This window comes from Tympanuchus pallidicinctus, unplaced genomic scaffold, assembly GCF_026119805.1.
Source record: "Tympanuchus pallidicinctus isolate F22 unplaced genomic scaffold, pur_lepc_1.0 scaffold1, whole genome shotgun sequence".
Lineage (NCBI taxonomy): Eukaryota > Metazoa > Chordata > Aves > Galliformes > Phasianidae > Tympanuchus > Tympanuchus pallidicinctus.
Window position 1 is genome coordinate 14963059 of NW_026294618.1, and position 25220 is coordinate 14988278.

The 25220-nt window shown below is 38.3% G+C and overlaps 1 protein-coding gene across 3 annotated transcripts in view; it reads left to right on the plus strand.

Moving 5' to 3' along the window:
* The window catches only part of MBOAT2 (membrane bound O-acyltransferase domain containing 2), an 85790-nt gene extending 62567 nt beyond the window's left edge, over positions 1–23223 (plus strand). For all 3 annotated transcript variants that reach the window (XM_052674350.1, XM_052674365.1, XM_052674360.1), the window contains 8 exons: positions 5058–5112; positions 5907–6090; positions 11452–11644; positions 14602–14705; positions 15034–15098; positions 19847–19979; positions 20697–20848; positions 21088–23223. In XM_052674350.1, coding sequence (XP_052530310.1) covers positions 5058–5112; positions 5907–6090; positions 11452–11644; positions 14602–14705; positions 15034–15098; positions 19847–19979; positions 20697–20848; positions 21088–21310 — 1109 coding nt within the window. In that variant the 3' untranslated portion in view covers positions 21311–23223. The remainder of the gene's footprint in view (positions 1–5057; positions 5113–5906; positions 6091–11451; positions 11645–14601; positions 14706–15033; positions 15099–19846; positions 19980–20696; positions 20849–21087) is intronic.
* The last annotated feature ends 1997 nt before the right edge of the window (positions 23224–25220 follow it).

The window sequence follows — 25220 nt, forward strand, 5'->3', positions numbered from 1 at the left end:
ATCAACATCTAATCTCACTAACCTGTATATGCTTTGACAGCTTGTTTTTAATGCCAGTGCTTAATGAGTCTTAAATAAAGAGTCTCTTCAATTGTTCACATTCATAACCCAAGGAAGTTCTGGAGCTCATAACATACTTATTTTTAAAGCACCAAGAGATTCGGTCACCAAAATCTGGGAATATTAGGCTGGATATTTGCTATTTAAATGGGCAAACATGTTCATGGCTTCTTCAACCTCATTTCTCTAACTCAAACTAAATTGAAGATTAAAAAAACAAAAGCCATAAACAGTCACTTCTTATATGTAACAGTTGTGTAGTAAGGCAGATGTAATTCTTCCAAATTTCCTCCATATTGCTGTGTTGCATTTGTCCAGAAAACTGGCTGGACACAGGTAAGAAACCAGAAGCATAATGCTCTTCTGTCAGCTTCTTGGCTCCTGGAGGCTTATTTCTCACGTGCTTTCTGACCACCAGAAAATAAACTTTGCTGTTCCTTTAGACACCCTTCTGCTATCACTCATGCCTTGGTTTTCAACTCTGTAGTTGCTGATGCTTAAGTGCACTGTTTCAGGAACACAGCTTGCTTTTCTGTATTATGTCCTGATGGATCTGGCGCCCTCCATTTTTAAAAGCAATAGAGCAGACATTGATACTGATCTGTTAAGCAGCACTGCATTTACTGTGAGAGCTAAAAGGAGATAGAGTACACTGAATATGCAGCTGATAAGGTATTTCTGTTTTATTTTATTTGAATTTTTTTAAGCTCTGCCTTTTCTTTTTCAATCATGCATCAAGAGATATAGTTATGTGCTAGTCTTACAGCAGTGTTTTGGGTCTCCCACATTTATTTTGCTCCAGCAGCTGCATATGAGGACAACAGGAGGATTGTTTGATGCTGTTTCTCCTCATATTGCTTTTGTACTACTGTAGAGTGTTATAGATTTGCAAATTGGCTATTAAAGTTTATTTTCCTCCCAAAATTGTGGAAGTATATTCTTTGTTCCATGTAGTCCCTCAGGAGATGATATCTTAATGAGTGGATGAAACACACAGGAAAAAGAGATAAGGAAGAAGAAAAGTAATACTGGAGAAACTTACATGTTACTATGTTAGTTGCAGTGGTCTTAATTATCTTTTGCTATCACCTTCTTACCGTCAAAGCAGTGCACCACACACTTGGGGTGGTTATTAAGCAAAGTAATTTGAAAGAAAAAAAGGCAAATTTCATGTTCATTCACATCTAATGAGCAATCCCATCCAAATTGCAGTACCTGCTATTCTGATAGCAGTGCTGGCTTTATTAGCTGTGCTCAGATAACATAATGCTACAAAAGTATTGAGGAATGCTTCATGCTTAGATTGATGCAAACATTCCATCTTGATTTTCAGTTAACTTGATGCTTTGCCTTCTCCTTTTCTCAAAGGCAAACACTTCCCATATTCAGCAGGAATGCTGTGGTGGTGTGGTGTTTCTTTATTTGTTGTTGTTGTTTTGATTGGTTAATTTTAATTGCAATGCTTTCTTCAGGAGTCTTAGAGCTTCTCTCTGTCAGTTGCCTCTTGGTCTATATTTTGTACACCCTTTTTTAAAGTGCTCCCTCTTGTGTCAGTGACAGCATAGCTATTGTAGCTGCTACCGAATCACTTTAATTACTCTACATGCCATTAAAGTTTTATGGAATTACATTGTATTTCTCAGCTCCTAAGACTTGTATTGTTTGGGGCCCATGTTTGATTATGTCAAAATTTCTGATTTTTTTTTGCTTTTTTTTTGTAATTTCTCTGCAATTTTACTTAGCTGATACCCGTGTCTATTTGCTGCCAGCGTGCTGGTAACAACTAAAACTGTTATGGAAAGTCTGTGTCTTCTTCAGGCCTTCACGTATTTCATTAACAGAGTGCATTTAAACTCAGGTGATCCACTTCTGAACCTCAAATCTTGCTGTGGTTTCAACAGGGCTTGTGATACGATCTTCATGCTTAAGTATTCTTAGTTAATATCATATTTATTTAAGCATTATAAATGAGTCACTTAATAGCCAGTTTTTCATGCAAATGTAAAAGTGGGTAGACTCAAGCAGATTAACTACTAAGCTGGGTTAATACCAAGATATAATGGTAAATACAGTGCTGTTGTAGTGAGAAAGCCTGATAGTACCATAACAGCCTTTAATAAAAACTGTGGGGAAGGATATTGGTATATACCCAAAGATGGTGATTTACCTTTATGGTTTGATCTCCTGAAGAGGAATGAACAGATGCAACTTCCTCATGATCTAGATCAATGGAGATAATTTTTGTTAGCAGCGATTTACAAAATTCTTGTGCACAGAAGGAACGCAGGCTTATTTCTTTACAGATGAGAAAACTGAGTTGTAGCTGCTGAAAGGCCAGATAATTTCACTTCTCTCACAAATGTTCGATAAAACCCATTTTCTCTAATCCCCACTGTGTGATTTGGTAGCAACTAGAAGATGCAACCATTGCAGAAGTATGCTGCTTTAGAACAGGAGAAAACATTTCTCATCATCCCTAGAGGAAAGTTAGAAAAATTCATAAATTCCCTACAGTGGCATACTGATGAAATGAGGTGTCTTTATCTCCAGTGTGTAGCAGGTAGGGAACAGCTGTGATCTGGGGCCTCTGTCCCCATGGGCAAATACACTGCCTCAAAAGCACTGAACGCGTTTATCTTAGTTTAGATAAGGTTGGACTTGATGATTCTTCAAAGTCCTCTCCCTGAAGAGGTTTTAAAAGCATCTTTTCCCCTTTTCCATGTGTATTTTCTATCAATTAAAAGAAGTCTGCAGTGCCTTTCTGAAAGCTTGCAAGAGTGTGACACAGGCACTGAGAAGATGTGAAAAAGCATTAGGGGAAAGGCACCGACCTCTGAGAGGCTGGTGGTTGGAGAGAAAAAATCATGGAGGCTTCCTTGTACACTGCATGCTTGAGACAGGCGTATTGCCTGCCACATTATGTAGGGGGAAAGCAACTCCACACATACGTATATGGACATACTTGAACCTATTTTAAATATGCCAACTCCTTAACCTCTAGCTCTCCAAAAGCACAGGTCATATTTCACTGATTAGATTCTTCTATTTGAGTTTTTTCCCTTATTTTGGAACACATCAGTGGCGTGAAATCTTTTATTAGGCTGATCACCCGTCTTTAGTCCCTCCTTGTTCAAGTTAATTTGGACACACTTGGTCACTGCTTCCTCCTGACTCAAGGAAAAAGCTATCTATCAGGATTTAGTACCTGAGACCTGTTATGTTGTGGCCTTAAAGGTTAAAGTACTTTTCAAAAAGCTTCTCCCACTATTTTTAAAACACTTTTAACTGTAGCTAAAACTTGGGCTGTAGTACTGAGAAGATAGGACAGTGTAATGGAGGGGAAGAGAAAATGCCTGAAGTCATGGGCCATGCTTTGTCCTTCAGTTTCTTTCCTTGGGTCTGACTGAAGGAGGTTGACTTTCGGCTGTGAAGATGAGGAATGAAGAAGGTATTCTTCAGGTTGTAGGAGATACCCATTTGCTGTATCCATCTCAGCTTGAAAGACAAATGCAGTTTTTAAGACCTAAGTATCTGTATGTCATAGTTCCTAGAATCAAATGAAGACAACAGGCTATCTTCCCTTCAGATAAGAAGCATTTCCAAGAGTCATAGAATTGAGTGAGGTTTGATATCACTTCCTCATCTTCCCCCTCCCCCTCCCCTTTTTTTTTTCTTTGTGTGTGTCTCAAACTTGACTGATTTAGATATCTAACTAGAAAACAGACTCCATTTGAAACTTTCCTTATGCTTAGATCAAATGTAAATGTAGATCAATGTAAATGTAAATGTAGATCAAAAGGGCTCCTTTCCATGGATTTAATGGCATCAAGGGGCAAGCTTTGAAGGCAATCTTTCTGTGAGTGAAGGAGGATCTTTCCTTCTATATAGTCCGTATAATCACTTATTTTTACAGTGTGTTGTAATATCTGTGTTACCTCTACACTTTCATTAAACTGGGATGGAGACTGGCTTTTGGGTTTAGGAACCGCTAGGAAGGAATGTAATTGAAGAGGGATTCCATAAGCTTAATTTCCCTTAGGAAGTTATGTATTATAAAATAAGTGAATGCTTGCAGTCACTAAGGAAACTTGCCGATGTGAACAGCAGAGATGGATGCACATGCTGCTGTCTGAGCTAGAGGCAGACCTGCAGGAGGAGCTGAAGCAGCCATTTCGGCAGGCGCTGCTGGCTGCTCTAAACCAGGCCTGCCTGAAGGAAGGAGCTCAGCTTCTTCTGTGCCCCCACCCTTGGACTTGTATATTTTGTAATTATTTCAAGTGTTGAAGGTTCTACTCACTTCTACAGCAATATGAATTCTGCAAATTGCTTTTCAGGAGTAGGCCAGCAAAGTGCTGGGTACTACAAGAACATAAATCCAGCCTTGCTGCTGAATGTAGCCTTGGCCTGCCCCTGGCTGCTGGCAGGGCTCCGGGTTCTGGGCAGGGACTCTTGCCTGTTGTGCCTGATTCACTGGACCTTGTTTATAGTCCTTACTTACAGCACGGAGGTACCTTTTAAAGGTCTGCACTGGGCTTTGAGCAGCATAAATCTGTATTAGGCTGTGTTCATATTACATATCGGAGGTGTATGACCCTGGGTTACTGCTGTGTTAATGGGGATTGGATTTTAACTTCCCAGACAGGGAGTAAAGGGTTCTGAAACCTGCAGACTTTGAAACCTGAAGAAATGTAAGGGAACTGTGTTTTTCACCACTTATTACAAGCCTTCTTAATGCAATCATGAAATCCATGTGGTTTCAGGTTTGGACACTGTTGGATATAGCTGAGGACATGTAAGTTTGTAATTTTGTCAACAGTAAGAAATGATTGATCCAATTCCAACTAAAATATTATGTGACATAATACTTCTGAAGTTACTTGAGGACATAAAGATTATACTGCAGCATGAGGGTTGCTCTACTGAGTAAAGCCAGTACTAATTAATAAGTGTTGTTTAAGCTTTTCTTTATTTTTCCTTTTCTCTGTGCTCTTTTCTAGGTATGTTTCGAAAAAATGAAGATTTGACACCATCACAGAGGTGTTTGGCTGTAAGGTAGGGTTTCAGTGATCTGAGAGTCTGGTTTTGGTGGCAGGAAGAAGCTGATGGTTTGTGTGCTTTATTAATGCTGTGCAGAAATGCAACAGCTCCTATTCAGGATTGAGCGTTTACAAACTTGGCTAAAACAGATCCATGCATTTTATGTTTGTAACTTAATTACAGGCATCTATTCTGCAAAATATCACTATGGAATATTTTTCTACAGTGTAAAAGCTAAGTTCTATGCATCATATGCAAATTACATCCAGACAGGAGACTAGTTAACATTCAGTACACATATAAAGTAGTTGGCAAAGGAATACTTGTTTCTGTTTTTCAGCATTTAACTTACCTGTTTTCCTTTCTCTATTCAGGAGACTTGCTAATATTATGTTGTCCTGGCCTAAACAGTCTTGACTTGAGGAATTTTCCTCAGTTTAGGTTGTTGCCAGCTAACACAAACCTTTGTTTACTGACTTGGTTATTGAGGAAAAAGGAAAACATAAACAATTGAACAAGCACTTCAGGGAAACACCCTTCCACCTTCTTCCCCAGGTTCAGCGTCAGGTCGAGGACAAAGTCACAAGAGTTAAAGACATCATTCTGAAAATGCTCAGTATGGATTGGAAAGCAATGCTATGTTTAGAGTATTTTAAGTTGTGATTACAAAATATGCACAAACTGCTTTTCTGCATTTGGGTTTTACTGCAATTAGAGTAAGCAATGACATGCAGTATGACTTCTCCTGCTGTGGAAATTCTGTGGAACTACACATTCCATCTCACAAGCTGCTTGTCTTTGAATTACAGACGCATGCCAAGTCTACTGGAATATTTAAGTTACAACTGTAATTTCATGGGTATCCTGGCAGGCCCGTTATGCTCTTACAAAGACTATATTACTTTCATTGAAGGCAGATCATACCAACTGCAACAGTCTGAAGCAAATGGGAAGGAAGATACAAAATATGAACAAACGGATCCTTCTCCAAATGTAAGATGTATGACTCTGACTCTTGCAGTGCTGATGCTGATGTAATCATTGCATGAAAAGCTTGGTTTGCACTGTTTGTTTACAGGCATAACTGCTGAGCTGTATCTGGAGTTCATTCATCAACAGTACAGTTCTCTGTTCAGAAAGTTAAATACTTTCTTTTTAAGCTAGGTTTTCCCCATGGTTTCCAGTCTGGATCTTGTGGACAAAAGCAAATGAAATTGGTGCTTCCTAACAAGCTTATCTGGTAAAAAGCCATCTTTAGATGAAGCAGTTAATGCATGTTTTCTTCAAAGTGTACGCTGCGTGCAGTAAAGACATACTGTATGTCTTGTCTTTTGAAAGTGGATGGGACTTAACAATTTCAGCAAAGTTTTATGAAAGTTCTCAAATTCTATTGTTTTCTAATGTTTTCTGCTCTGCATGGAGCAAGCAGCAAACATTCACATGCATTAAGTTGAAAAACACTCATGGAAACAATTTTTCCTGCTTTTATTTGTGTAGAGAGGTGCTGAAGCTCAATGTTATTTTTTGCTTTCATCTGAAGATGTAGTAAAATGTAGTATACTAGTATACTAGTGATAGCTGCATGGCTAGCCATCCATACAGTGTATTGCTTTTCTCTCTGTTCTTCTATTGGAAAAGAGAATACATACGTGCAGAAGAAAATCCATTTGATCCTACCTTACTGAAGAGATTGCATGGTCTGAATTAAAAGCTCCCAGAGCTTGTTCCTTTTCTTATTTAATCCAAAGAGTTTAATGTTGAGGGTACTGAATATTACCACTCTCTTCATATGTTCTTAAATAGGAGTGTGTCTATCTTTTACATTTGTGTCTAAGATGATTAGTATTACGTATTAAAAACAGAATTATTACGGAGTCAACTGGAGCACTTTGCATTAATGGCTTTCACTGACTCCAGGAGCAATTACTTGTTTCCTGCTTGTCTTTGCTAGCAGTTGCTAGAGCAGATGAAGGCGTTCCCACAGCTGCTCATCGCATCCTGATAGCTGGAAGATTCCGTCCCCTAGCGAATAGAACACTGAAGTGCTTCTCAATCAGTTGTCATCTCCAGCCACTTCCATTCTTTGAATGTGGGTGAGGACATTTTGCACATTCTGTTCTACCAATCTTATGTGGTTGTTGTAAGTTGCACCACAGAAATATAAACAAGTGGCTGGAGAATGATAATATTTTAACCTGCTCTGCATGTTGGCAAGCTGATGCAAGTGTGCTGTTGAGGAAGTCGTCAAGAAGGGAGAAGGACAAATGAGACTTGCTTGCATAGACTGGCACTTCATAGTCTGTCCATAGCCTGCACTTGTGTGTCGTATGGGCTAGGTTGCAAACTCTTGGTTTTTAAACAATCTTTTATCTTATGTACTAAGCTCCTATTTCTGAAGAAAAACATTACGAAGTAAGATAAATAGACCTAACCCAATCTGCTGGTATCAGGACTTCTGAACATGCATCTGCTGTTTGCCTAGTTGGGCTTCATAGCTTTTTACCGCATAATCTTTCTAGTGACCCAAATAAAGTCAATACAAACAAATGTAAAACTATAACAGATTCTTCTTTCAGGTAAGCAGTTTTTGCTAAAGTGTATTGCTCTCAAATTGCTTGATGTTTTTTGCAATTTATGCTGCGTTAGATTTTGACATAAAAAATAAAAGAGAAGTTGACTCTGCTGTTGATACTTCATCTCCCAACTGGCATTAGAGAAATCTGGCTGTGTTTTATAGCACCAGAGAGTATTCTGTGCTTTTGGAGAAATGTGGATGATATAATTTGTTCACTGCATTTGCTGCATCAATCAAACAATTCGTTGTTTTGTTCTAGAAGAAGAACGTTTAAATCCCATTAACTTCATGTTAATGTCTTAAATTTGTGCCTAGATTCTCACGTTACCTTTAATGTCAGTGTAAATTGTTAGGTAACTCAGAAAAATGAAGTGCAATGGGGATTGGCAAATGTTAATGTACGAAGTGAAAAAAAATCCTTCAGTTGAGTTTACAATAAGCTTCTTGTTAAATATAATTTATATAACAGAAGTAGTTCATGCTGGCCTCCTCCCCTCTCCTGTGTGTCGATTGCATGATACCAACTTGGTTTAGTATTTTTGCTGTGTTCATTGCATGTTAAATGAATCGAATCAGCGTATTAAAACTCATTTCTTATGTCCCTCCTGTTGTGCCTTTTTGCAAGCTATCAATTGTTGGTGCTCAAAGTGGTGTCAACTCTCAGAAATTAATATCTGTCTTTGTAAGTTTCTTTTTATTATGGCTACCCTTAACATACGAGATGCCTGTCAGCAGATATCTGCTTTCTTACATATTCTATAGACTCTTCCTATAAATTAAGAAAGTTCTGGGTTAATTACACGTAACTTTTAACTGAAGTGCTATCCTTCACAAAATGATGCACTTTAACGTAGTTCAGTATTATACTGAAATCCTTATTTTTTATCAGCCAAGAAGAAAAAAATATTCAGATAAGGCCTAAAGCACCTTTTATATTTCTTGTTTGTATTCATATGCACAGTACTTCTCCATGCAGCGATACATCTACGTGCACTCAGCGTTTATTGCTTCAATTAGAAAGCTGTTCCTGAACTCCTTTCACTAGTCAGGAATCCAGCTTTCAACCTACTTGCATTCCCAACCAATTAATGCACATTTGTTTTTGCCCTGGCATTCTCCTAGCCTAAATAAGTTTTTTTCCCTTCACAATATTACCCATATTTCATATTTTTCATACAGGTATGCCTAATTTTTGTTCATCAGAGCCAAACGAGCCAGGCTCTTCTTCCTTCTTGATGAAAAATAAATTGTGTATTCTACTTCACATGAGGTAAAAGGGACCTATCCTGCAGCTTCTGTTCTTGCAGTTCATTAGCAGAACAATTACTTTGGACTGTAGTTTCTGAGTTATTCCACAATAAGTGAGTTTTACTTTTTGACTTGATGCACTGAAAACTTCGGAGGGTGAATGAAACAAAATTTCAGACTTCTTAGAATTAGTTTCTTCATCCTGTAGAGACTGACCAATCCTCCTGTGGGTGTGGAGCCCTGTTTATGCTTTGGCAAAGAACAACCAAATGGCAATTGCACTAACTGTGGTGTCAGGTGTGGATTCCTGTTTGCGTGTAAGATTATTCAAAATTTGAGTGCTCTAAGCAAGCCAAGCCTCAGGCTAGAATGCAATGATCTGTTGAGTCCAACCCAAGTATCAACTTGTGGCAGTGGCTTCTGAGTTGTGTACCTGTCACAGAGTGCTGGTGAGCGTTTCATGGCACAGTGATCTGATTTGAGCGGTTGATCCCATCCAAAGCTGGTTTGTCAAAAATAAGTAAATAAAAACAAAACAAGGCAAATACCCCAACGACTGGTATTTCTCTTCAATTGCTTCCCGAATCTGACCCCCCCTCAGAAGGAAAAGAGCAAAAATGTGTAGCCAAGGTGAGGAGAAAAGGCAGGACTGCTTTGTTGCAGTGCAGCCTCTATTTGGACTGTCCTTCCGAAGGGCTGCTTAAAGCAGGCCTGGACCTGCAGCTCCCAGTCCTTGTAGAAGATTACGTCCAGTGTTGTTTGCTGAGGACTTCAGTGTGCCTCCCTGTGCCTGGGAGTGGTGTCAGCAAGCATGGTTGGGGGTTCTGGGATTTGTAATTATATATTTGAAGTAGTACTGGTTAAAAAACAAAAACACAAACAAAAAAAGCCATTAAGTAACATGCCATGCTGCTTCTGGATGTTATTATCCTTTTTCCTGTACTTTAATGTTGCTGCTAAAAAATTATAAATAGATATAAAATAGTAGAAATACATCACTTAAGTAAATAAAAACACCATCCTGCTATGGTACATACAAGTTCTGCAACTACAGATTGACAACCTCAGAGTTCATTTTTCAAAGGTATGTCTACGTGAGTTCACTGTTCTTTCTTAAGATGAATTTCCTTGAGAACCTGCTGCTGTTCCTTCAAAGAAGGGCTTTCACCTCCATGATTTAGTTGAAAACCTGCAGAGAGGTACCAATGCATTTTGGGTTGATGATACAGAGTGTGTAAAGATGGACAAGCAGTGGCAATGGACAAAAGGGAGAACAGTGCTTACTGTGTGTCACGTCATGTCTGTGAGACCTTGGTACTGTGCACCTTGCAGAAATCCTTGTGTTCATTTGGGCACTTACTGCTGCACTATGGAGCAGAACAGCTGTTTTGGAGCTAGGTATTTGTAGCTATGCTGATTGAAGTAGGACTTGAAGTACTGGAAGCAGGATGGGCAGCAAAAGGATTGTGAGTATCTTTTTGTTCAGTGCTTCAAAGAAAAATAGCTATATTGATTATTTTCCTGCCGAGTTTAGTGTCATAGAACTGTATATTAAAATTGTAATATTTACATTTAAATACTGAGTTTGTTTACGATGAAAACTTGAGAGTTGGATCATTTACAGACAGTTTGCAATCTTCTCTTTGAAGTGCTTGGTTCGGGTGTTCCTTTAGGAGCTTGCCCACACTGGTAAGCACCCTCGGAACATGGGTGAGACTCCTGACTCAAAGCAGTGCATGTCAGGCATTACTGCTCTGTGCATTTTACAACAGAACCTTAGCAATCCTGGTGTCCTAAAAGTAGCGCCCTCTGTAGAGTGGTGGTTATAGCTACACTGAATTTAGAGGAAATCTGAGTCCAGATTCAAGCTGAAGAATGTACTTTTTACATGTCTGTGATCATGTTATTTGACTCCTTATCACTTGATCATTCTAGGTTGGCAAACAAGGCATTATAGAACTGAGGTGTGTTGGCTGTAAATGCATAAATTATTTCAGCATTTTACTGTTTTAGAACTTAGGTATTGCGATAATTGAACACAGATAATTGATGTATTGAGTTGGGCAGCAACTAAACATCTGTATTATGCCAAAGGTTTCAAAAATGAACTAACATTTAGTCATTCTTTCTGGAATCTCTGCAGTAATTGCACGTGTCCAGTGCAAAGTTACATGCTCTGCGTTACGATGTTTTGGCAACTTACTTGTTTGGGTAATTTGACAATGAGATAAAAACTGGGGTTGCAAAAGAACTTCCTGTTATTGAAAGGGATTCTCAGGGGCTCATTGTGGTTGAATTCGATTTGCTGAGTTGCCAAAAGCAATGGTACTCACACTGTAATCGAGATAAGGATATTTCTTGAACACCTCTAAAATGCTACCAAATATTTTAAGTACTTGGTAGTAAATATTACTGAAAATCTTACACATATATTTACACCTGTTTAGGAAAGACTAACTCAAACTTACCTTTGTTTTCAGAAGTCTAACAAAACCTGAAGCTTACAAAGTCTCTTCTCTTAAACTTTGCAGATAGCTGTGGCACAGAAGCTCTTAATCTGTGGGCTGTCCTTACTCTTTCACATGACTATTACAAAAACATTGCCTGTGGAATACAACATTGATGAGAACTTCAGAGCTACAGCATCGTGGCCTGTAAGGGTTTTCTACCTATACTTGTCTCTCATGGCTGCCAGACCCAAGTATTATTTTGCATGGACTTTAGGTAAGTGTGGAAAAAAACTACTCTGTATTGAGTTTCGTTTGAGATGCTGCACCAACTGTGTTTTAAAAAGAGACAGTGCCCTCTTGAGGCCTCATGAAAACATTGTTAGATGTAAATATTACGAGGCATTGTCAAAGATACTGAATGATGTCTCTTTCTTGTGAAACAAAGCCTATCAACCACAGCACTAAGCACAGTGTTGTGACAGTGTGGCAAATGAGATCACGGAATACTGAACAAATCTATGGGAAACGTGAGGGCTTTTGAAGAGTGATATTGTTTTAATGAACAATGTCTTTTTTGCTTTTTGAAATGTGTACTAAAACTAGTCTGATTTGCAATCCTTGGAGTTCTAGACATATCTGAGAAGTGGCTTTAAAACTTTCTGTATTAGTTATCAGTAATTTGCTTGATGTTATTATTCAAGCATGAAGAGAAAATGAATAAATTGAAATTCAGATGTATAATTGTGTTGTTAGCAACAGATACAGTGGTATTTCCAGAATTGGGTTGATGATGCTTCATTTTTAGTCTTTGTTCACTAAAAACTCTATTTGACAAGTGGCAGAACACCCGTGGTCCTTCATCTAAGATACTGAATAGATGATACGGTTTGAGCAGTGTTTTGCTTTTTGCATCACGTTCTTTAAAAAACAGAACAAACAAAGAAAAAGCAAACCCAACACACACTAACCAAAATGCTGTATGTATGTAAGTTGGCATGCTGGATGTGTCTCACAAAACAGATTTCATTGATTTCCTCCTTCAGTTTTACATTATTTGTTGTGCAGTTTTTTTGAGAAAGCATCTGTGGGAAACAATGCAATAAAGAAAACCTTAGTGTGGCAGAGGGGCATGACTCATTTACTGCTTTCTGGTCACTGAATGATGTGCTTTCAGCATGTCTGGATATAGCAATTTTGGAGCTTGTTGCAGAACGAAATATTTTTGAATATTGTGCTCTTAAACACCAGTATCAGCATCTGTCAAAAGCAGGAATCAGCTGAAAAATGAATAATTTTCTACTCTTCCCCCCATCATTCTTCACATGGATTTCTACTTATGTTTGCTAGAAGTGAAGAGTTAGTTTGTTTTTGATAGAGTAGTGAAAAAAATAAATGACATCAATTCTGTACTTCCAGCTTGCTAACTCATTTTTTTCAACTTTCTCCTTCAATTTTATCTCATCTAGACTTCTAATAGTGTGAGCAGAATGTGCAAGGCTGGATGTTATGCTTTTGAGCTGTGTATTGCTATTCTTTGCACTTAGAAGAAATCTGTTCGTAAAATGAATTATTTAGAATAAATACTAAATGCTGGTTAATAAAATGGGTAACTGTAGTCTTTCTGCTCTAGCTAGCAAGGGATTGTGGTTCAGCTGTTTCTGAGAGCTTAAAATCATTGTCTAATACTTGAAGTTGACATCAGTGATATGACTGCGTGCATCTGTACAGGTTAGGGGCTGACCTGCTGGAAAGGAGATGTGCAGAGAAGTACATTTGCGTCCTGGTGGACGGAAGGCTGGCCATGAGCCAGCAGTGAGCTTTTGTGGTCAAAAAGGCCAATGGCATCCTGGGGTGCATTAAAAAGAGCGTGGCCAGCAGGTCGAGGGAGGTGATCCTCCCCCTCTACTCTGCCCTGGTGAGGCCTCATCTGGAGTACTGCGTCCAGTGCTGGGCTCCTCAGTTCAAGAAAGAAGGGAACTGCTGGAGAGGGCCCAGCAGCGGGCCACGAAGATGAGGGGCCTGGAGCGTTTCCCTTGTGAGGACAGGCTGAGAGACCTGGGGAAGCAAAGGCTTAGGGGGGAGCTTATCAATGCCTGTGAATATCTAAAGGGCGGGAGTCAATGGATGGAGCCAGGATCTTTTTGGTTGTGCCCACTGACAGAACAAGGGGCAGTGTGCACATACTGTAACTTAGGAAATTCCATATGAACACAAGAAAGAACTTTAACACGAGGGTGACGGAGCACTGGAACTGGCTGCCCGGAGAGGCTGTAAAGTCTCTTTCTTTGGAGCTGTTCAAAACCTGCCTGGATGCTTTCCTGAGCCACCTACTGTAGGGAACCTGCTTTAGAAGGGGGTTGGAGTAGATGATCTCCAGAGGTCCCTTCCAACCCCTAGAATTCTGTGTTTCTGTGATATCAGATGTATAGCAACAAATTTTATTGCTTTAAAAGATAGTTATTAAAGTTGTTACTGATGAGGGAAAAAGTGTAAATTACGCTTTATTAATTCAAGAGTCACAAATCCCTGTTCCAGACTTGTGAACGTTTGGAGAATCAGCTTCAGGAAAGGAACAGAGCGTTTGGGTTGATCTTTTATTTTCTGAGTGCTTTAGATTGGTACCTTCAAAAAGCTGTTGAGAAGAAAGGAAAATACATAATAATGATACATAAGTAAATGTGTAATACAGATTCCTTCAACATAGTAATAAAAGTTGAGCAAATTCCTAATTCCTCGCCAGTTGTAGGTTAAGAGGTGACAATCTGAATAGAGTGCTTCAGATGAGATCTGAGTTCACACACAGGGTTAATGTCCTGCCACTGGAGGACCTGCACTGCACTGCTACTGGAGAGCCTTTTGACTATGATGCGTTCAATTCCTTAAGGGTAAATTGTGAGAGGAATGGGCCTTGTTTTCCCCAGGGCCATTTGTATTGCCAGGTGCTCCATGGTGAGCGCACAAAGCTGAGGCAAGGGGCTGTGTAAGAGAGAAGGATATCTGTACTGTGAGATAATGAAACTATTCATACTTTTGCTTTTTTAGAAGGTTTTTAATTGAAAGTGCCTATGTAAGCATGGATTCTTTGGTTGTTCAAGCATCTGATACAGTGATCGTCTACATTTAAAAATAATACGCATAGGCCTTAAAATGTAACATATTTTGAACTACTTACCTGTTGTGTAATGCACAATACAGGCAGTTTACAGTTTGTTTCTTCCTGTCTCATTGCAGCAGATGCAATTAATAATGCAGCAGGATTTGGTTTTAGAGGCTACGACAAAAATGGAGTTACGCGTTGGGATCTAATATCAAATCTGAGAATCCAGCAGATAGAGGTTTGTTCATTGTTGTTCCAAATAAAATATATGGCCACGTAGGTATTTAATTGTAATTACATTAACTTTTTCTGTACATTCTGTTTATCAAGATGGTGTATATGTTTTAAATCAGAAATGACACATTTGTACTCTTAGGGAAGGATCTTAGAATATCTTTTACTTGTCAGCTGATTTCTAAAATATTGTGTGGTTATAAACTGCTGAGTAAATTCTTTATTCAGCTCATTTCAAAATTGGTTTTTTGTGCAGTTCGTGTGCTAGAATTCAGGAATGTTTTGTAACATTTTACAATTACTGACATAATTGTTTTGGTTTTCTTTTTCAGTCTTCCACAAGCTTCAAGATGTTTCTTGATAACTGGAATATCCAAACAGCTCTTTGGCTTAAAAGGTATCTATTTCTTTAGGGCAAGCTCTTCTGTGCTGAAGTTCCTTTAAGTAAGATGTTTTTGAAGAAAATTTAGCACGTAAAGCTAAACCTTACAAAACAGCACAGTTGTTTAGCAATTGCACAGAACATTCTTCCTATAATGCCTGTGTTAAAGCCTCTGAATTCAGATCACTTAGTGTAAAATGTCTGCTAATAATAGAAACTACTTGACTTCTTCGCTGGTCATAGGAAACCTGAAAGTATTAATATGGAGGAGTTTTTTTTACTTTATTTCCTCTTGCCATTCAAAGCTGTTTGTGTTGCTGAAAACAGTGGGCAAAGCATTTAGCTTTGGCTGCCAGCCTGTGTAGGCTGGGAATTTTTTAGCCACGCAGTGATGCAGAACTTTCATCCAGTCTGTGCAAGAACTTTCTGCACTCCTACTGTAATGGGTGCATGGCAAATATCAAACCCCACAGTGTGCTATCAAAAAAACATTTACAAATGAATATCCCCTAGATGCATTTTTTCTTGTCTGGGAAACAGAGTGTCTAGTGATCTAAATCATTGTGCTTCCACCACTTCTTTGTGGTAAACAGAAGCAAAAACAAAAAAGCATTCTTGAGAGTAGCACACAGGTTTTGTTAAGCTTTGCCTGATGGCTGTATAGGCAGTCTTTTTCTATTTCTGTTTCTATAAGTCTGATTTAATTTAGATCCCCCCATCTTGGGACCACTCAGAGGACTTTCTCTCCTATTGTGGGATGACTGGCAACAGCGTGTCGCTTCCATCAGACTTCATTGTAGTATGTGCTCTGCCTTCCATAATTTCTTCTCTAAATATTTTCCTGACCTAATAATAAAAATTAAAACAAACAAAAACACAAACAGAGATATCATTGGATTATTCTGGCTGAGTCAGTTGGCATCAGCATGTGTCAACCGCCAAGAAGAATTAATGCATGAATTTATTTAGAAAGGTTGGAGAAGAATCTTTGAGGATAATCTGAATACGTACTGATTCCTTCCACAGGGAAAAGGGAGGAAAGTAGAATATTTTCTTAAGCATTCATTTTCAGTAAAAGATTGTTTTAATGTCTGCGTACAAGGACCATAAATAGTGGTGCAGAGTATGTGTTACAATTACCTGTACTTTGTCAGTTGTAGTGCTACATCCGTTTTAATAGAAAAACTCACATATTTAAACGTAATATTTAAACTCACATATTTAAACACTTTGAAACTCATGTATTTAAACATATAAACACTTTGAATATGTCACTTGTTTACCATTTAAAAGAAGGTAAAAAACTTAGGTATTTATCTCCTAAGAGATACAGAAATGTTGGACATAAACATTGTTTCTGCGTTGGTTCTTTTTATATCTTTGGAAGAGGAACCATCATAACTAGGAATTCCAAATCCTGATTGTGTGTAAGAACTTTGTAGAACTGTTAAGCAGTTAACTGATCTGCACATCTTAAGGATGCTTCAGAAGCATTGTGGATCACAAAATAAAGCAGTTCAAAGGTATTATGGTTAGAAGGATGCATGTTAAAGTAGATTTTTGATGATGGGGCCCTGGGCAGCCTTGTCTGGTATTAAATGTGGAGGTTGGTGGCCCTGCATGTGGTGGGGAGGGTGGAGATTCGTGATCCTTGAGGTCCCTTCCAACCCTGGCCATTCTGTGATTCTGTGAATCTGTGATATTTACACAGTAGCAACATATATACATATATGTTATATAATACATATGTATATATATCTCATTATAGTTTTCCTCCCTGGGAAATTGCTCAGCCTATTCATTTTCATTTTTATTTTTCCAAAGGAAACACATAATTCTGTTTGCAAAACCTCTGGGCTTTTTGTTTCTCTATTCTAGCTTCTTTCCAGGTTTCCTCTCTGTAAGAACAGTGAATGTAGTACTTCTGTAACCTTCAAGGTCTTTCTCTGGCTTTTTTATAGGCAGAATGAATGATTTGAATGGATTAATTACATTTCTTTTCTTTAGATAGCACTGCTACTAGTTCATCAGTATTACCTCTATCTTTTCTTTTGCAGCACTGATCTACTGTTTGCTTATGCTCAGCTGATAGTCACTGTTGATTCATATTTATGATCAGCTGTATTCAGTAATATTACATGGACAGTTACTGTTTTCTGTCTTCCACTTTTCTTAGATATTCTAAGACTTTGGACTTCATGTTGGTGATTTTAGAACATCATTCAAATCTGCCAAGATCTCTTTGGATTCTAGTCCTTTATCTGCTGAGAAAACAATGCACGCCTCCTCCATTTCACCTTCCCACTCAAAAAAAAAAAGAGAAGGGAAGACAGAGTGAAAAATAGTCTTGTTAGCCTGCCACCCAAGCTAGTAATGAAAGCATAGAACCAGGCCGAGGCAGAGCCTTGCTGAATAGCTGACACGTCTTCCCACAACTAGAGGAAATCATTACTAAATATAACAAGCCATATTTGAACAGATTTTCGCAGCCTGCACCCCTATTTCCTTGGTTTGCTTTTAGAAATGTTAAATGAAGTGTTTCAATGGGATTGTTGACAAAACCTTGGAGGAATTTTCAAGCTTACATTTAACTCTCTTAAAATGAGGCCTGATGATTTTTCCTGACCTGTGCTGGTAGGGCTGAAATTTGGTTTGTTTATGTAGTTAGTTTTTCCTAAGCGCCTGAATTCTTTGCAGGGGAAAATCTACTTAGTTAAAGCAGTTTAACTAAACCAAAAGAGATTGAAGCCGTTTACTGATATAAACTAACAAGACCTAATTAACCAGCAGGCAATGAAATACACATTCAAGATTCAAATCATTACTACAGCAAGTAATGTTTTGCCAGTGCATAGTGTTATGGTTTAATGAACAAATTTATTCTGTGACTAATCTCAAGGAGCTTAAAAAATACATGTGCATGACCACACTTCCAGGCAGCCCACCCACACTCTGAAGGACACGTGGGTTACAAAAAACACCTCTTTTCCAAGTGTGGCTCCCTGCCTGTACACAATGTTTTTGGGAAAGGAGGGGTCTCAGCTTGGTGTGAACCTGCTGACTCACGTGGCAGTTAGAGAAGCACGCAGCATCTTCACATGCATGCAGCTGATAGGGTAAGATGTTGCATCCTATGGACAGCATACTGCACTAACAGTCCCCTGGCTGGCTGCAGCCTTGATGATGCGTTCCAGCTCTGTCTTGGCCTTGGCAGAAGTCGTGATGCTGGTGATGACTTACAGCAGTGCGAAACCAAGTTTGGATTCCAAGGTGTCTCCTCAGCTGTCCCCCAGAGATGTCATGCTGCTTTGTACTTCTTTTTAGGCTGACACCTTCCTTGTTTCAAAAGCCTTTTGGAACGTTCCTGGTTACTGTTTAATCTGGCCAGTGTTGTTTTCTTCCTTATTTTGGACAAATGTCCTCAGTCTGGTCTATTATGCACACAAGCACCTGCACCCTTCTTAGGTCCACGTTCTTATCCTAATGCTTGTTAGCAAAGTGCTTTTGGCAAGAGGAGGAGACTGTCCTGGTACGCCACACTAAAGAACTCATAGGGTAAAATTTGCTGCATCTGTTTGACTGAAATAAGCTATAGTAGCAAAATACACTTTTGATATTTCACTGTCCAGATTCCATCTCTTTTCCTTTCACTCTTTAACACTGACTGTGTTATTCGGTCTCAAAAATCTTTTATATATATGAAAGTAGTAGTAAAGTAATTACATAAGTAGTAAATGTTTTGACTCTGTGTATCATAGCCTTGTCTTCCCCTTTCAGTAACAGATCTACATTCTCTTCTTTCTGTCACTTGCTACGTATTTATAAAACCTTTCTACATGTTGGTATCAATGGCCTTTTTTAATTAAAACTCATTTTTGTTTGCTAGTCTTTGATTTCTGTTCATACCTGCTTTGTGCTGTTTACTCTTAGTTCACTTTAGTATGCATCTGTTTCCATATTTCTTTTTGGTTTTCTATTTTCTATTGCTTTTTGGTTTTCAGATCATTAAAGAACTCTAGATGAAGCCATATCAGGACCTTACCATGCTTCCTATCATTGTTCCACATCATGATGGTTTGTCACTGTGTCATTTAATGCTGTCTTTTAGCAACTACTGCTTTTCTTGGATTCCTTTTTCCCTTCGTCCTTCTAGAACTCCTCACCGTAGGTCCTTGCTCAGTAATTCAACGTTTCTGTTTTTAAAGAGCAGAGTTCAGCATTCTCCTTATTTGATATCCTCACGTTCCTCAAGTCATTCATCATCATGCTCAAAACTGCCCTACACACATGTGTGCAACTGCAGTATCTCTGTTACTCAGAATTGAAGGAGTTGTTACTTTTCCCCTTTGCCCATAAGTGGCTTTCGTTTTATGAAAAATATATATCAGACTCATTGCAAGAGTTTAATAGTTTCTGGCTTCTGATCCAGCTTTTCAAACACATTTTTAGATGACTTAAGATCCCTTATTGATACTGTCTTTGGATGCTGCTGTGCAACTTTGCTATAAATAAGCACCATAAAGGATGGCACTGAGCATAGACAGCACTGAAGGTTTAAATCTGCAGCTGTGAGCAGCTTTAGCCATTTTCTGTAAGTCTTAATGTAGTGGCATTATTTTTAAATAACAGTAATCTGCAATTGTACTGCAAAGAATACATTAGAGATGAGCCTGCTGAAAGTATGAAGGTATAAATGACAGCTGGGAAGGTTTGTTAACAATCTGTCTCATGTTGTTTATCTTGATTTGTCTTTCATTTGCTAGAGTGTGCTACGAGCGAGCCACCTTCAGTCCAACGATCCAGACGTTCATCCTTTCTGCCATTTGGCATGGGGTTTACCCAGGATATTACTTAACATTTTTAACAGGAGTGCTAATGACGCTGGCAGCACGAGCTGTAAGTATCAACCAAACATCTTAACTCATAAGTAGTTTTGACAAAGAAAAGTGAGATCACATGAGCAGAGTTCAGGGACAGCTCACGGGGAGCTGTTGTGTTTTCTCAGCAGGATTTTGCATGCAAATTCAGCATAACAAATAATGAATCCAGCATAGGAATTAATGAATCTTTTTATATCAGTCCCATTTGATATTGTTTTATTAAAAGTTCTGAAGTGTGTCATTAGAACTAATATTTGGAGTATTCTGTTGGTTTTTTTGCACCCCTCTAGTCCTGAAATACACCTTTGTAGTGAACATATGAAAGTGGTTTACTACGTAGGATCTTTTCAGCAGGAGCGTTCTGGTTTTCATTTGTTCCAAAACTGAGTGGTTACAGAATGGCTTCATAGAAGAGAATGCCTGCCACCCTCAGACAAGTAGTCTTAAGATGCACTGGATTTAGGGGAGATGGGTGCCTGTGCATTGTTTTGCTTAAATGTGGCTAAAATACTTAGAATCCCTGTGCTGGATTAAACATGCTGCCCTAAAAGGCACGGAATTTCAATGACTTCTTCAGAAGTTAATGGGTACTTTGAATGGTTCAAAGATGTTTGTCCAGACATTTCTGTTCTTCTTGTGTTTTTTGTGGAAGTACAACAAATTCTATGCAGTAAAGTAGCACTAATTCATTTATTACTGATCTAACTTACTATTATATGGGTGTTTTTTTTAGATCAGAAACAATATCAGACACTATTTTGTTGAATCTCCTGCTGTTAAACTATGTTATGATATTATAACATGGATGACAACGCAAGTAGCAATAAGTTACACAGTTGTGCCATTTGTACTGCTGTCTGTGAAACCCTCTTTCACCTTTTACAGGTAAGCACGTTCTCCCTGTTTCCATTTCTTTAACTAAAAGGAAATGAATTTATTTTCTGTTACAGCACTAGATTCTGTGGGGAAGACTTTATTTCCGTTTTCCCCTATTTTTTCTTTATTTTAAACAAATATCTTAGGCACAAAGTACTGTATTTGAGTGGGTCTCAACAATGTATTCTTAAGCATCCTGAAAGACTGCTCATCATTTTCTTCAATGATTGGTTTTATTTGTTTTTCAGCTCCTGCTATTTCTGTCTTCATATCGCCAGCATCCTGGTGTTGTTGGTATTTCCATTGAAAAGAACTCAAAAAGGAAATAAAAAGCATGAAAGCATCCAGCCAGCGTGGTCCAAAAAACTAGAAGAAGAAAATCTTTTGCAAAAGAACAGTTATTCCACAACAAATAATAGTTTCAGTCAGAAAGAAGAAATAACCTGCAGATATGAAGCACTAAAGCAGTGATTGAGGAGTATTATGATCAATATATTTTGTATGTTTTCAGAAACCCATTTTTAGCACCTTTTAAAGGGGTTTGTATTTGTTTGCAAAGATGTTTAGTATGACAAGAATGCATTACCTAGGAAAATCACATACAATAGCAAGACTGGAAACAAAACAGATTAACCCCTCCCATGCCATGTCCCGGTGGGTCACGCCTTATATGAAGATATTACCATTCTTTCAATGGGCACTCAGGACTTGCAACGTATGTCCATAGGGTCATATGTGTGCCCTCTGCTGAATGTACGTTGTGTATCCCAAGGCACTGATGGGGTGAAATGAAATCGTGTCAATCTAGGATTAACGAATGGAAATTGATTTTTCCAAATGAATGACTTGCCTTAAACCCTCTATTTACTGAAACATTGTTTCTAAGCGGTATTTTCAAGTCTGATTTTGTGGAAAGTATTTCAAATATTTAATACTATATGCTATAAAGAAGATAAAATATGAAATGCAGAGTCATTGGAAGGTTTTTGAACCTCTTCTCTAAAAGGGAATTGCAATAAGCATCTCAGTATTTGGAGGGTTTTCTTAAAGTATCTCAAACAATTACAGTACATTATGGAACTGTAAACATTACTGATGCCAAATCATAGTTAGGTTTCTGTGACAGAATCTAATGAAGCATAGCCCTTCTGAACAGATTAAAAAAAAGAGTCATCTCAAGCTTCTCCTTTTCCAGGGCTTCACAGCTCTAGGTTAGGTTTCCTTTAATTTCGAGTACATAAAAGCAACAAAAAACACCGCTGAGTGGGCTTTGCAGTTGGGGAAGGAAAGGCAGCCAAAGGATGCTGAGGACAATGTGCAAGCACCAGAACTTCAATGGAAATTTGTTTTTACCCTTAAAGTACCAGAAATATTTGTCCTAGAATATAATTGTTTTATCAAAAAAGAGGTTTTGGTACTTAAAAAAAAGTAATTTTGAGTTTTAAGGCATACAGTAGTTGATGATGCTAGCAGTAATTAACTTGAGATCTAGTTCACGATCAAATATGAAATCACCACAATGAACAAGATCTGTATGCTTGATCATTGATTTCCCTTTATGCAAAGAAGTGTATGAACCGGGGGAAAAGATTTTTCTTTAAATTAGAATGTTAGATGCAGGTTTCACATGGCACTTGTAGGTAAAATAATGAAAGAAAGAAATGTGTGAGGATGTGTAACTGACTGAATCATGGCAGAAAGTTAAGGGAACGATGCATTGGTTCTGTCTGCGCCAGACCGTGTGTTGAGATGATGGTCACTGCTAGAGTACTGTTTTAAAGGGCTACATTGTAATTGTTTGTATTCTGTGTTATCTTTTTTCTTTTTTAGTAAGCACAACTGCTTACCCACACCTATGGGCTTTAAAGATAAAACAAAGTACTGCTGGGGAAAAATCACACGGCCCGTTGGGTAACCTATGAACGAGTGAAAACAAATATGTCATACTGTTGTGATCCTGATACTTTTGATCAAACATCTGGCACCAGTGAGGTCAGTATTCCCACTCCAGGGTCAATGTTGCATTCCAGGGAAACTGTGGTGGTCGTTCTCAGCTCTGGGGCAATTGCTGTGCAGAAATATCACAGTATTTGTCCCGTTTACTCTCCAAAAACCAAATCCTCAGTCAAGTCTCTGTGACCTCACTGTCGTAATTCTGTGTCTGGGCCTTTGGCTCCTTGCTTGAAACTTCAGGAGGAAAACATACTTTTTGTTGTTAGCACTTAGCATACTTCTTGTAGGTTAGCACTAAATAACTAACTATTTAAGTAACTAATTAACTAATTAACACTTGGAAAGGTGGAACCAAATGTGAAATGAGTCTTAGATAGGCAGGGATGTTCGTTGTTTCAGTGACAGCTGTATTATCTTAAAAAAAAAATAAATCAGATTTCTGAATCCTTATGTTGGTCATTCAAGCAGGCTTCCCCTTTGCATGGGGCAGCCACTGTCATCAGATGTGTTTTTGAAACAGCATTTTTTCTTCCATTGTTTGTAAATAAGGGCACACTAATTTCTTCATGCTTATTTATCCTCACTGGAGATAGAATCAGGAAAAATGTTGTCCACTTTCTGTTCTTGGAAGGATATTTACATTAAATAACAAATGGAACTGCAGTCTTGTAGGTGAGTAGATTTTGGGTTGGTTCTTTTAGTATTTGCTGCTGTTGAGTTTAAATTCTCCTTCTAGTTGGTGCAGGCCACGTATCTCCTCAAAGGAAGTGGGCTTGGATGCCAGTGCTTCTCATGTGCCATTTTCCATTAATATTCTGGTGCTCCTGTTTCCTTCTTTTGGCACGAGTGCCACTGTGTGCAATGAAAGCGTCTGAGTTCTTGATTAAGAAAGATGAAAACAGTTGTAAGCAACCCCCAGAAAATAAGCTGAATTAGGCTGTGAAGTCTGGTACTTCGACATGAGCAAATGCACAGATACAGTTCTGTTCAGAGGTGTAAGTTAAAACAGCTAAGAGAATACACTCATGCGTTAGCTGGTCGCGCACAGCGAAGATGGGTTTCAGAATTGGACGTGACAGGGGTCTGTGTGCAACACAATTCATTTATTTCTTCACGATTTGAACTCCGTAAATAATAGCAGCATAAGAAAATGACAATTTTGTTCTGCCTAGAATTTCCCTTGACGTGCAGTGTCCTAGAGTTTAGTTTTTAAATATCATTGTCAAATATAGAAGTACTCATAACCAATGTGCTCTTCATGTACGTGAATTCTCTTGAGGGCTGTCACAAGAATGGGCCATGGGGGTTTTTTTGTTGCTTTTTTTTTTTTCTTTTAAGTGGCAGCACTCGAGTTTTTGTGGTTATTTTCCCTCCACTTTGCTAGTTTTTTGCCTTGCTACGGCAAATGGAAATGTTGCACTGGATCCTTTTTATTCATTCAGTCGTAAAGATAAGAGCAGCCAACCCAGATGCTTTAGATAATTTTCAGGTTTTACCCACACGGTTTCATAATAATGATTTTGAAAAGGTGGAGGTGATTTACTACATATGACTCTTTCTGAGAAAAATAGTAGAAAGCAAATTGCTTAGAAACACTTCAGACATGAAAGAAACATGGTTTTAAGTATTCTTTCACTTAATGTATATCCAAAAGATAAAAGTCTTTTCTGTGTTCCAGATCAGCACTCTTTGGAAAGATAACATATCGTTCATGATATTATGGTGCTTTGCTGATATCTGCCTATTGTGAACAATTCATCCAGACACTTAATGAATTAATATTATTTACTAAATGCAGTCATCCTGACAGTAACTATTTGCTTGCATAACTTTTCTTTAATGCTTCTGTATTAATGAAAGAGATGTATTATATATATTTAAAGAATAGTTTCAGTGGTGCCTACTACTGTTCCATTAGGGAAGCTTTGTTAGCTACACATCTACATCAGTGCCCTTCAGGAAACTTATTTTTCTGTGGCTATTCCTTAAGGTGACATGTAGACAAGTGACATTTGAAAACATGCTTTCATGTAAAAAACATATTATCATGTAAAAATACTGGTCCTCATTTTAATGTGCTCTTAATAACAGGGCAACAAAGACAACTTTGCAAAGAGATTTTAAGTGTATTCCGTACTCTCCATTGACTTGTGATATGAGTTTTACCAGTAGAGTATGTCATATATTAAGAAATGGTACCGTTTTTTTAACTTCCTCCCTTCCCCCTACAGGAATAAGTAGTACAAACAGAAGCACTGTGTTTGTCTGGCACACACTTGGTAGCTGTGCCCCTTTTTAATAGCGCTGATTTAGTTAGTGGTAAAACTTCTGATGTGGCTGAGATCTGGTTTTGCAAACAGCCCTCTGAGAACTTGGCCTCCTGTCAAATTCATATCAAAAGTAATTTTAGCAGTCTGCATTTTTCTCA